This window comes from Astyanax mexicanus, chromosome 15, assembly GCF_023375975.1.
Source record: "Astyanax mexicanus isolate ESR-SI-001 chromosome 15, AstMex3_surface, whole genome shotgun sequence".
In the NCBI taxonomy this organism is placed as follows: domain Eukaryota; kingdom Metazoa; phylum Chordata; class Actinopteri; order Characiformes; family Acestrorhamphidae; genus Astyanax; species Astyanax mexicanus.
This window is the reverse complement of record NC_064422.1, coordinates 8,906,418-8,918,881: the sequence shown is the minus strand read 5'-3', so window position 1 is coordinate 8,918,881 and position 12,464 is coordinate 8,906,418. Positions and strand designations below refer to the sequence as shown.

At 39.1% G+C, this 12,464-nt stretch overlaps 2 protein-coding genes across 6 annotated transcripts in view; one reads left to right on the top strand and one right to left on the bottom strand.

Moving 5' to 3' along the window:
• The first annotated feature begins 688 nt into the window (after positions 1 to 688).
• On the top strand, positions 689 to 3,303 carry LOC125781287 (cyclin-dependent kinase 5 activator 1-like). The gene is made up of 2 exons (XM_049464901.1): positions 689 to 852; positions 1,702 to 3,303. The coding sequence occupies exon 2, from the start codon at positions 1,906 to 1,908 to the stop codon at positions 2,614 to 2,616; it is 711 nt and encodes a 236-aa protein (XP_049320858.1). The 5' UTR covers positions 689 to 852; positions 1,702 to 1,905; the 3' UTR covers positions 2,617 to 3,303.
• A 5,363-nt stretch (positions 3,304 to 8,666) lies between these two features.
• Positions 8,667 to 12,464, bottom strand: part of frmpd2 (FERM and PDZ domain containing 2) — a 28,906-nt gene continuing 25,108 nt past the window's right edge. For 4 of the 5 annotated variants that reach the window (XM_049464624.1, XM_049464626.1, XM_049464625.1 and 1 more), the window contains 7 exons: positions 11,624 to 11,717; positions 11,405 to 11,490; positions 10,582 to 10,777; positions 10,205 to 10,416; positions 9,478 to 9,544; positions 9,215 to 9,385; positions 8,667 to 8,754 (listed from right to left, as the gene is read on the bottom strand). In XM_049464624.1, the coding sequence (XP_049320581.1) occupies positions 9,336 to 9,385; positions 9,478 to 9,544; positions 10,205 to 10,416; positions 10,582 to 10,777; positions 11,405 to 11,490; positions 11,624 to 11,717 (705 nt within the window). In that variant the 3' untranslated portion in view covers positions 8,667 to 8,754; positions 9,215 to 9,335. The remainder of the gene's footprint in view (positions 8,755 to 9,214; positions 9,386 to 9,477; positions 9,545 to 10,204; positions 10,417 to 10,581; positions 10,778 to 11,404; positions 11,491 to 11,623; positions 11,718 to 12,464) is intronic. The other variant, XM_049464627.1, reaches the window with a different exon arrangement.

The window sequence follows — 12,464 nt, the reverse complement described above, 5'->3', positions numbered from 1 at the left end:
TAATAAATATTGTAATGATATAATAATAGCAACAATTGTTTTATATTTTATTTAATTTCATATTAACAACTTTTATTCATTTTATTCTGATCATTTGGCTTGGCTATCAGAAAAATATATTTTTATTATGTTATTATCAATAATAATAATAATAATAATAATAATAATAATAATAATAATAATAATTAATAATAATAATGATATTTTATTATTGTTATAATACTTTAAAAGGTATATTTGTATTTATATTTGGAGGACTTTTATTATTTTTATTTATATATTTTATATTTATTTCTGCTATAATAGAAATTATACAACAATAATAATAATAATAATAATAATAATAATAATAATAATAATAATAATAATAATATGCTTTTAATATTTTTTATTGTTGTTTTTTGTTATCATGGAAAATATGTAATAATAATAATAATAATAATAATAATAATAATTTTTATTATATAAATTATGTAATAATATGTAATAATAGTAATAATATTAATAAAAAATAAATAAAATATAAAAAAATAAATAATAATAATAATAATAATAATAATAATAATAATATGCTTTTATTATTGTTATAATGCATTAAAAGGTGTAATCGTATTTATATTTGGGGGACTTTTATTACAGTAAATTGAATATAAACAGTGGAATTGTGCAGAATTCCATCGTCACCAGGTAACGCTATATAAACAGCTGCGTTTCTGGATCAGATCAGAAGATCAGAGTTTTGCGGACCTGCTGATCCTCACTGCGCTCTACTGCTCTCTTTACCAGCTGCTCCACACCTTCACCCACTGCACCAGTGACTCTACTGGAGTTACTGGTGCTCCACCCAACACCGTGAGTATTAATACACTTTTATATTATTTATCTGACCGACCCGTAAACAAAACGCTACAGGCTAATAAAAGTCTACTCTATTAGAGGGGGGAAGACTCATGTCGACAGTATTTATATTAAACTCCTTAAAGTGAAAAAAATATCTTAGTTCAGTGTAACTGAGTAAGTTATCTGTGTGTAAATCAATTTCATGTGAAGCGAAGCGAGATAATGTTGATATTTGAATCGGATCTGGTGGATATTTATCATGTTTTAACTGGATTAGGTCTGTGAATTAATACCAGGCCACACCTGACAGCCTCTATTAACAGAGCAGGTTTATGGAGAGCCCGCCCACTGCCGCTTATTACTGTAACCGCTAGAGGGAGTTCAAAATGAATGGGGGTGAATGGAGATAACAGTTTAAACACAAAATTAAAATAGTAACTAACCATTTGTCCAGATTATTACTTTAATTTTGGAAAGTAGAATTGTGTTTTTCTTTAAAATAGCAAAGAAAACTTGCATATATTTTTTTATATATATTTTTTTTCTACATTAAATAGGTTGGATCTGTTGTATAATAATGATACCAATAATCATTTTCTTATATGTGTTTTTATTTTAGATCTTATTTTATTCAACACTGTTTTATTATTTTATTATGTGTTATTCTTTTTTAATATTTGTTTGTTATTATTAATATTTTTGTATAAATGTGTTCTTATTTAATATTTTATTTTATGCAGTTTTATTTTTCTTTATTTTTTTATACTTTTAATGTAGTTAATTAATGGAGTGTCAGCATTTGTTTCTAATATATTACTGAGTTACTAATCTGACAGGATACTGTACTTTCTTTCTGCACAGGTACCAACTCAACCTCACCTGCAATCCACTCCATCTGCAGTTCATTACACTTCTACATCATCCACTTTCATATCCACACACTCCATTCACGTTCACATTCCCACACACACTCCATATACATTCACACACACACACACCATTCACATACACACAAACACACACACACACACTTCTCCAGTCTTCCCCAACAGGATTATCAACATCATGGCCAGCTCACCTCGGCCCATCCAGGACATCGTTCACCAGGAAGAAGAAAAGAAGACGCTGAAGAGGAGCAGGAAGAGATCCTCCATCCAGCTGTCTCCTGCACCTCCAGCAGTGAAGAAGCAGAAGATCCAGGAGTCTGCATCTACACGTGACCTGAGGGATGGATCATCATCGTCCTCCTCCACGGCGGTACCTGCGGGTGCTGTGCTTTGCCAGGCCACGTCTGCTCTCACTCACGAGACGGTGCTGAAGGACGTCTGGTGTGCTGAGCTGCTGGACTTGCTAGGCGAGTTCCTGTGCCGCCGCTGCAGACGCCTGGAAGACTTCACTCCTGAGGTCTCCACGAAGTGGCTGCGCAGCGTGGACATGCTCCTGGTCATGGCCGGAGGACACTGGAAGCCCTTCCTCTGCCCGGGCAGCGTGGTCTTCCTCTACATGTTGTGCCGGGACTCCATCTCAGCGGAGGTGTCCAGCGAGCACGAGATGTGTGTTGAGCTGCTCACCTGCTTTTTCGTTGCGTGCTCCTACATCGGTACTCAGCTCGGCTACCCTGCACAGCCTTTCATGCTGGAGAGGAACACGCAGGACTTCTGGGAGCGCACTCTGGACATCACCAAGCGCATGAGCCAGAAGATGCTGCTGATCAACACCTCTCCGCAGTTCTTCTCCCAGGTCCTCGCTGACCTGAAGAACAGGACAGACGATTAGGAGATTTTGAGGAAGGAAGATAGAAAAATAGGATTAATAGAAGATACTAGAAAGATAGGCGGGACAGTATATCAATATTGCGATATATCGTATCGATACGTGGCGTCAAATATCAATATTTTATCGAAACACAGGCGACTCGTTCCCTTTATTACCCCATGTGGAGGCGTTAATCAAATAAATAGGGTAAACCACATTTGCAGGACACTTGGATAGTACTGGACCTTCTTATTTGACAGCTTATATTTAGTATATATTAATCTGTTGTGCTGTCCGGTGTCGACCAGAGGAGGACTGGTTCCCCTTTTGAGTCTTGGTTCCTCTCAAGGTTTCTTCCTCTTTATCTGAGGGAGTTTTTCCTTGCTACTGTCGCCACTGGCTTGCTCAAAAGGGGCTCGGACCCGGACCTAGCTATTTAGTTTTATTTTACAATAAACAGACCAACTAAAAAAGTTTTGTCAAGTTTATTAACTTAAATAAATAATCGTAATTAATTTGTTTTGTGGCACTAAAGTAAAGTAACGTATAATAAGATCTCGCTGGAGAAGAAGAGCGCTTGTGGAAATGGGAACGGCAGCAGCAGGGTCCTCCTCATGGCATCTGTCCTGTTTTAGGAAGCAATAGTTCTGTTTAAATGTTTTACCTCTGTCTAAAAATCGCAATAAACTTTGATTAGTTTAACCTGTATCTGCTTTGTGTGGCCTCTGTTTGTATATTAAATAGCTACATACACTGACACTGTAACCGGTGGAATTGTCCACTTGTGATTATCTCAGTAGTTTTACTCTGACATGCTTCAATTTGATCTTTAATTTGTAGCTTAGTGTAAGTGTGTTAAATCTTTCTTAATTAAAGAGTGATTATCTGGAAATATGATATGATATAATAATGCAAATAGTCCTAGACAGTATTAATAAAACTTCATATCATATTCATTCAGAAACTTCACTCTTATAGATCTTTTTCTGACTGCACTAAATGTATCGTGTAATATAATATATAGAACTGTAAACAAACCTGTTTTAACACCAGGAACAATAAGATATTATCAAAAATGGAAATTGACCTGACCTTAAATAAACTTTAAATACTTATGAATTTGAATTGGATAATGGTGTTTTACTGTGGAAAAAATACATTGGCTAAAAAAAAACATATTCATAAAATGTTAGATTTAGGAAGTTTGGGTCAGATGTGTTACAGTAAAGAAAGTATTAAGAAGGTTCTTCTGTACTGACTTTTAGGGTGTTTTTACACCTGAAAATCTGGACTGGAGACCACATCTAGGTTTGTATAGATGTATAGATGTATAGATGTATAGATAGATGTATAGATAGATAGATGTATAGATAGATAGATAGATAGATAGATAGATAGATAGATAGATAGATAGATAGATAGATAGATAGATAGGTTAGATTTAAAAATATATACATAAATATATAAATACAAAAACTATACAAAGTATGGAAGTAATCAGTCATAGATATGAGGTAGTGCAGTGACAGAGTAAATTAAGTATAGGAGATAACAGGTATCAGCAGATATGACAAATACTGAACATAAACCTGTGCAAGTATTGCATTTATGTTAGGTGTGTAGTGTCCAGGAGTGCAAATGTACAGGATGTACAGTAAAGTGACAAGTGTCCAGGAGTCCTGTCGTCATCAGCTACATGGACTGCATCTCTTTATACTTCACATTAACTGGTTTGTAGAATGCTGTCAGTTTGGTGAGTTGCTTTATTCAGGTGCTGTGCCAAGTTCTGCCTCTCTGCCAGAATTTAACTCCCCTTCACGCGCATGCGCGTCATGCAGCAGGATGAGTGTAAGAGATATATCTCTTAGATTCATTTAATTTATTTTATTAATAACTTGAACACGAAGGGGAGTCGGATTTCAGCACAACACCAACACACACAGCCTGCCTTAACTTCCTGTAACTTCCTGGTCTGCATTCCCACTGCAGACAAACCAAACCATGGTTCAGTAGATCCAAATTTTGGTTGGCAGTTCCTTTCACACCTGTAATTGTTTTGAGTTCAGACCAACCTGAAAAGTCTGAAAGTCCTGCCAAAAAAAAAAAAGAATGATGTATGAAAGTAAAGAGCCCCCTTTAGAGTGGAGAACACTGAGCATGGGGTCTCCAGGACTGACACTGGGGAAACTTATTGTAAGGGCGTTTTCACACCAGAGCTAATTGGTCTGGTTAAAAGGGACTCTGATTCAATTGTACTCTTTTGATTGAACAATCACTTTCAGGTGGTCTCGGTCCGGTCCCAAACGTGAGAATGTGGTGAGAACGTGATCTGGTCTTAATCTGATCCCACCTATCTAATATACTCCTTTTATTTGAGGTAAGCTGCTGATAAGGTGCAGTTTATTCTGATATATATGATCCAGATTCCACACTAATTACCACAGCTGTGAACAAACATTGTCTCTGCTGCTCCGTGCTGTTTACACATGCAGCCTGTGCTGTGTATACTACTATTTACTGTGTGCACACTTGCATTGCACATCCCATTGAAAACACTGTGTTAAAAAAAAGGACAGCGGCAAGTTTTCAGTGTTCTGTATTAAAGCAGCTTCACACTGCACAGATATATACGCGCTGGAACACAGAATCTTCTCGCTATATTTACTTTTGTGCTAATGTGCCAGACAGCTCTGACCGATCAGAGGAGACAACGTGCTCACGTGGTTTATTTGTGCGGATTTTGGTGCGTTTAGGTTTGTGCCTGTGTGAAACCAGAACAAAAGTAAATTAACTTATCAACTAATTTGGACCATAGAAACCAACTGCAGGTGTGAAAATGCCCTCAGTTCAGATCTGGAAGGCCATGTGAGAGATCCGCACCATGTGGAGGCAATGGACCGTTCTGAATGTAATCGCTGGGTCTGCTCCATTAAACCCAGTATTTTCAGGTCCCGGCAGTTCTGCGTGGCTGTTCTAGCTCACGTGCGAGGCTGCCATCGTAAATCTTAGCGAGGTTCTTCTGAGATCTGAAGCGAAACACAGACGGAAGCACTTTTTAAAACCATTATTGTTACTGGAGCTGCAGTTCAGCTCGACGGGGTCGTGAGGACGTCACTCTGAGAGACACGCTGGACACCCACGAAGAAAGGGCTTGTACACTGCCCAGCAAAGGTTTGGGCACAAAGAGGGTTTCATAATGGGTTGTAGCCCTCTCCTACTGTCTCACTTAGTGTTGGCAGACTGGTAATGTACTTCATAAGTGTGTATTTATTGGTGTAAATGTACTGAAATTGTCTACAAGCAGAAACCAAAAATAAAAAAAAGGCCTAGGATATGCCCCTGGGGAACACCACGCTGCTGTACAGGGCAGTTTCAATGTGTTTTCATGGTGTAAATTTACTGGTTATATATATGTTAATTGTTGCAAATGTACTGGTTAAGTGTGGGTGTACTATTGTAATTGTGTCTCCAGAGCTTGATTGTCTGGCATTTTGTCTACTAAAAAAATACTGGTTGGCATTCTAGTTATTAAGTGCTGATTTGCTGGAAATCATTGCTACTGGCAGACTGCTACTAAGCAGACTGGTGGAGACGTTTAGCAGGCCGTCGGTCAATCAGTAAGAGAAAAACAGTCATGTGACCCTCAGCTCCTAGAAGCTCAGTTCCAGATCTGCACTGTTTAACAGCAGGATAGGGAGAGTAGAGCGCGCCGCTATTAGTCCTACTTAACTAGAACCATTCGGGATCGTTCACATCATTTAGGAGGCAACATGCTCACAAATGGGTTCCAGATGGCAGGTCCGTGTTCGGCAGCATGCAGGACTCTTTATTTATGACCAGAGGTGAAGGGTTCCTCTCCCAGCAACGAGGGAATCGTCTCCAAGCAGAAACCACAAACAACAATGGGCCTAGGATATGCCCCTGGGGAACGCCGCAGTGCTTTACAGGGTCAGATCATGCTCTGGGGCAGTTTGTCAGATCCAGTACTGCGTGTTGTTTGTGGGAAGAATGACGTATGATGAATACAGTTAGCATGAGTGTATATTTGGCACAATTTTGCGTAAATAATGATGTGTAAATATGTACAAAATGTGTAACTTTGTGAATGCTCACAGCAAACAGGAAAGTAATAAAGTAATTCCGCAGAAATGTATTTTATTAGACAGTTTCACATTTATTGAGTCGTAATCAAACTAAACTAATTCAAAAAGTGCAAAATTAAGGCATTTACAACAAATTCCTCTCTTTTAAGGCACGTCACGGGTTACAGCAATTGCCAGGTAACGCAGGACTTTGTGATTAAGGCTGGCAGTGTGTTAGCAGCTTTTTAATACTCAGTGAAAGGATGTGCATCATCAATGTTTGAACAGCAGGTCGATCTGTAAAACAGAATTATAAGAAAACAAATTGTTAATTGCAGCTGCACACGTGAATAAAAAAGCATAAAGTGCATAAAATCCTTCAATTAAACAATTTCACTGATGTGCGTTAAGAACAGATCATACAGTTATTGAAGCTCTTGCCCCACCTACTGGTCAGCTCTTGTTCTGATGGAAGTTAAAAAGATTAAATATTCACATTCATTGGTCATTTTATTTAGTCTAGTGCTGTAAGAGATAGACAGTATTTACAGCATCTATTACTGACTGATGTTCCTTATATGGAGCTTTTAAGACTGTGTCTGTTATTTATACATTCCTTCGCTCGTCATCTTTTTAATAAAAAGTTTGGATACATTAAAAATAAATATTTTTGGAAGTAGGAGTTTCATACTTTTTTTTTTTTACCAGTTTCCACTCTTGCTGTTTTACTACAGTTAGTTTTGTTAAAACTGCCATCTAAAATCTGTTATAAAACAAATAATTTATGTATTCCATTTATACACAATTTTTTTTATTAATCCATACAACAGAATTCAATTAATATTGTAATTTTTTCTGTACAATTATTTTCCAGCAATTTCAGAGATGTTTCATGGAAAATACTGTGTAATTTATAAACAGATAGCTTGTGTAAAAAATTGACCAGTGACCAGTGCTGCATCCATTTACCACCACTGTAAAGAACCCTTAATCTGTCAATTCCTTTACATTTATAAACTGTTCAGATTTTGTTTCCATTTGCCCAGAGTCCCAATAAAACTGCCTGCTATGGATCTGCTGACATGAGCAGAAGGTGAGCAGGTCAGGCAGGTAATCGTCCTGTTAGCAGGTTTGCTTTTTCCGTGGCAGATTTTGCGAGGGCTCCTAAAACGAGCCACGGATTAGACTGGACGTGGAGTCGGCAGGTCACGAAGTTCAGGGTTATTCCTGGAAAGCAGACGGAGATTACGCAGCCTGTGGGTGCATGTGATGACATCTTACGTCACTCTCTCTCACACATACACACATAAACACTTCCATTTCCTGTAAGCAGGTCATCTTAAAGTATTGTTTAAAGCAGCAGTTCTTAAGATTTTTCTTTTAAATTGAAACCAGTAGTGTTACTGAGTGCAGAGAAGGTAAAATATTCTTGTTAATGGTATCAGTGTGCTTCTGCTACCATGCCTGCAACACAACGCATATATTAATTTTAAAAACAGGGTGTCTGGTAGGTCCTGGGACCTTTTCCTAAAGGCATTTTTATACCTGTATTTGGTTTCTATGGTCCTCTGATTGGTCAGAGCTGTCTGTCGCGGAAGCAAGAAAGCAAATATAGCAAGAAGATTCTGTGTTCCTGCACTTATATCTGTGCAGTGTCAAGCAGCTTTAACACAGAATGCTGAAAATTTCCCACTGTGCTTTCAAACACAGTGTTTTCAATGGGACGATTTTGGTGAGTATAGGTTTAAGTCTGTGTAAAACCAAACCAAACGAAGTGAACAAACTCATCAACTGACTCAGATCCTGGGTTAAAGGGATAGGTCTACCACATGAGTAGGAACAAATGTTGCATAAGAAATTATTCTATGTTTGCCTTCTGTACTTGGTGAAAGTGATTCTGGAACCCTATATTACCTTTCAGAAATTAAATATATATCAGTATTAAAGAGAAATTATCACAGTTAATTATATAAAAAAATATCACCTGCCTTTTAAACAGTGTCTCATTCCACAAGAGGGTCCTCTCAACGGGCAGTTATCTCTTCTAGCGCCACTTTCCAATGAGCTGGATGCCTTGCTGGTAAAGATAAAACATGAAAGTGAATATTTTAGTTCTGATCATTTAAAAAGGCCCATATTCTTCATTGTGTGGTGTATCTACAAGCTATTTATTTTTTACATAAATATTTTACAACCACTCTCTATTCCCTATCTTTGTTCCCTAGAATTACTCAGGCTGTTGTGTTACTGTGTCTTTAAGACTGATATGTAATGTGCTCTCTTCTCATTGGCTGGCCTGTGCTGTGCCTTATTCAAATGGGCAAGAATAAGCTGGTAGAGCTAAACTGTATGAATAAACTGCTGTAGGCTGAATGGGTGGAGCTAAACTGCTGTAAGCTGAATGGGTGGAGCTAAACTGCTGTAGGCTGAATGGGTGGGGCTAAACTGCTGTAGGCTGAATGGGTGGAGCTAAACTGTGGCTATATGAGTAGGCTAAGTTGCTATAGGCTGAATGGGTAAGAAATTCAAAAGTGTACCTTTTCTTTGGAGGACCCACACAGTCACATTGTGCTCCTGGGCTCCACTGGAACCATCACTCATAGTGGTGATGGTCTGGAGACCTCATTTTATTGGCCATTTGACCAGATGTTTTGGTTCTCAGCTGCAGGTCAGTTGGCCTATTTTCTCAGATATGGGGGGCAGTGTTCCTTTAAATGAGACAAACAAAGCAGAACATCAGATCATCTCCAGTTTATCATAGGCTAAAACACTGTTACTAACTCAACTATACCGGCCTCACCTGCAGCAGGCCGACAGAGTATGAGCTTGACCTCTGCAGTCGAGCCCTTCAGCAGATGCAGCACACGCTGTGGAGGTCAAGATCAAGGATGTTATTAATTCATTAATACCAGAACCAGGTCATAGAACCAGGTAGATGGTCTTAGCGGACCTACTGAGATAAATTTAATATTTGTCTTTTAAAGGGCCACTAAACCCCCGGATTTCTGCTGACGCTACCCTCAGCTCAAATGTGAAAAAGGCTAAAAAATGGGAGGAGTAGTTTGGGGAGGCACTGGGTGATGTATGGGTTTAGAGGCAGGGCAGGAGGGAGAGCTGATTGGCTGAGCTGCAGCAGTAGCAGTAGTGTGTCTCTGATAGCAGTTAGATGCAGATAATTGGACATCAGCAGGAGGGGGTGGTATTATTGACTGACTGATCTGCATATTAAGATGTCTTTGCTTACCAAAGTACATGACCACATCATCCTTGCCTATAGCACATTTTCCTCTTTTCCAAAGATGAACACAATTTTATACAATTTACAATGTTTTAATTACACAATTGATTATTGTCTACAATTCTCAGTCCTCTGGCTAAATAACCTTGCATGGCTGCCAATTCAATTTAAGAATTTTATTAGGCTAATTGATTGTTTTTCAATTTTGTTACACAGCTGAAAAATGTCAATACTCCTATCTTCTGTTTTATTCTAGGTTTTGTTGCGATTGGTAACAAATATCAGGTACCTGATAGGACAGACCCTTCAGCGATTCCCCATTAACAGCCAGAATCACGTCTCCCTCCTGGATCAGACCGCTCTCCTCGGCTGCCTGGCCTGGAAACAGCGTCCTCACCCGCACCACAGTGCCGCAGTCCAGAGACGTGTCCAGCTCAGAGATTAGGAAGCTGAAGCCGAGGCCGTTCAGTCTTTTCTGCAGTGTCACCTCCAGGGTGTTGTCTGGTGGAGATAAAACATCTGAATGATGGTGAACTGTACTGGTATACGCTAGTAATTAACTTAATACTTTATACATGAATACATTTTCCCAATGCTAACCTATTCACTTTTTTATCACAATTGATAATCTATTCACTTATTGTGTACTAACTTATGCCTGTTTACCTTCAGTCACAAAGCTGTAATCGTTGGGCCTTATGGCAAAGGGCGTGGTCATGGTAATAGCAGGGCAGCTGTTGTTCCTGAACTGTGGTGATACAACACCAGGGGTCAGAACAGTGAGTTTATGCCGGGGTTCAGGACTCGGTGTGCTTCTTCTCGTTATAGGAGTGCCATCCCGTTCCAGCACCAAATTCACAACCTGAAACAGACCAACAGCTAAATACACAATAAAGATATTTACATACATACAGCAGTTTAGCCCCACCCATTCAGCCAACAGCAGTTTAGCCCCACCCATTCATCCTACAGCAGTTTAGCCCCCCTCATTCAGCTTACAGCAGTTTAGCCCCACCCATTCAGCCAACAGCAGTTTAGCCCCACCCATTCATCCTACAGCAGTTTAGCCCCACTCATTCAGCCTACAGCAGTTTAGCCCCACCCATTCAGCCAACAGCAGTTTAGCCCCACCCATTCATCCTACAGCATTTTAGCCCCACCCATTCAGCCTACAGCAGTTTAGACTCCCACCCATTCAGTCTACAGCAGTTAAGCCCCACCCTTTCATCCTACAGAAGTTTAGCCCCACCCATTCATCCTACAGCAGTTTAGACTCCCACCTATTCAGCCTACAGCAGTTTAGACTCCCACCCATTCATCCTACAGCAGTTTAGTCCCACCCATTCATCCTACAGCAGTTTAGCCCCACCCATTCAGCCTACAGCAGTTTAGCCCCACCCATTCATCCTACAGCAGTTTAGCCCCACCCATTCAGTCTACAGCAATTTAGTCCTATCCTTTTTTACCTTGGTGTATTGGTGTTACTTACCTCCCCTGTGTTGGCGAGGCACTCAGCAGCTTGCTGATCTGAGCAGCCCTGCAGTCTGTTTCCATCGACCTCCAAAAGCCTGTCCCCTGTCACACACACACACACACACACACACACAGACACACACACAGCTATGCCACTGGTAGTTTTTTTAGACTGAAAATATTTTCAGTAGGATATTTTTTTTCCCTGAATCCCTGTAAGGATTCTGACTGATACCTGACTGTATGCGTCCATCTTGATCTGCTGCTCCTCCAGGAACCAGACTCTTCACATAAATTCCTTCAGACTGCAGCCCTGCATTCAGTGCTCCCTTCAACACACACACACACACACATTCACTCGTCAGCTGCTGCTGTAACACTACTTCTGACAAAACTTTCTTCTGAAATCAAGGATATTACAAGTATTTTTTTCTGCTTTTTTGGAGTACTGTCTTAACCCTTGTGTGGTGTTCATATTTTTGTTACTCGTTTACTTTGTTACTTGTATTTAATTCAGCAAAATTAAGCAATTTCACATTAAAATGCTTTACACATGCTTGCTTCATCTAAATTGCAAGCAATATAAACAGCTTACATGGTTAATATTTGCCTTTTACCTTTAATGTTTTTAGTATCATTTGATGAAAAATGAAAACCACACAAGGGTTAAATCTCCATGGAATGTTTTCATGCTGGTAGGATTTGATTGCATTTAGTGATAAGATTGATCACCGCTCCACCCCACCATATCCAAAATTCACCCCAAAAGAATTGAATGGAGCTCCATCATTTCACAGAACACAGTCCTACTGCTCCACAGCTCAATGCTGGGGTGCTTTATTATCTTTTAGCTTCAGTGGGCATATATGCAGCTACAACAGAGAGCCCACTTTTTTTATTTAAATTTTAATTCAACATTATAGTCATTATGGCTTTAAGAAAATGTGTTTTGGGGAGGGGGGGTAGTGCACTATAGGACTATAGGGTTCTTAATGACATTTTTTTTCTTACATTACCTTTACTTTTATACTTTAAGTAGTTTAAATACCAGTAATTTTACATTTTACAAGAGTAAA

Bases quoted from the DNA above. Each gene is read 5' to 3' on its own strand.
- LOC125781287 (XM_049464901.1), top strand. From the start codon at position 1,906: ATGGCCAGCTCACCTCGGCCCATCCAGGACATCGTTCACCAGGAAGAA.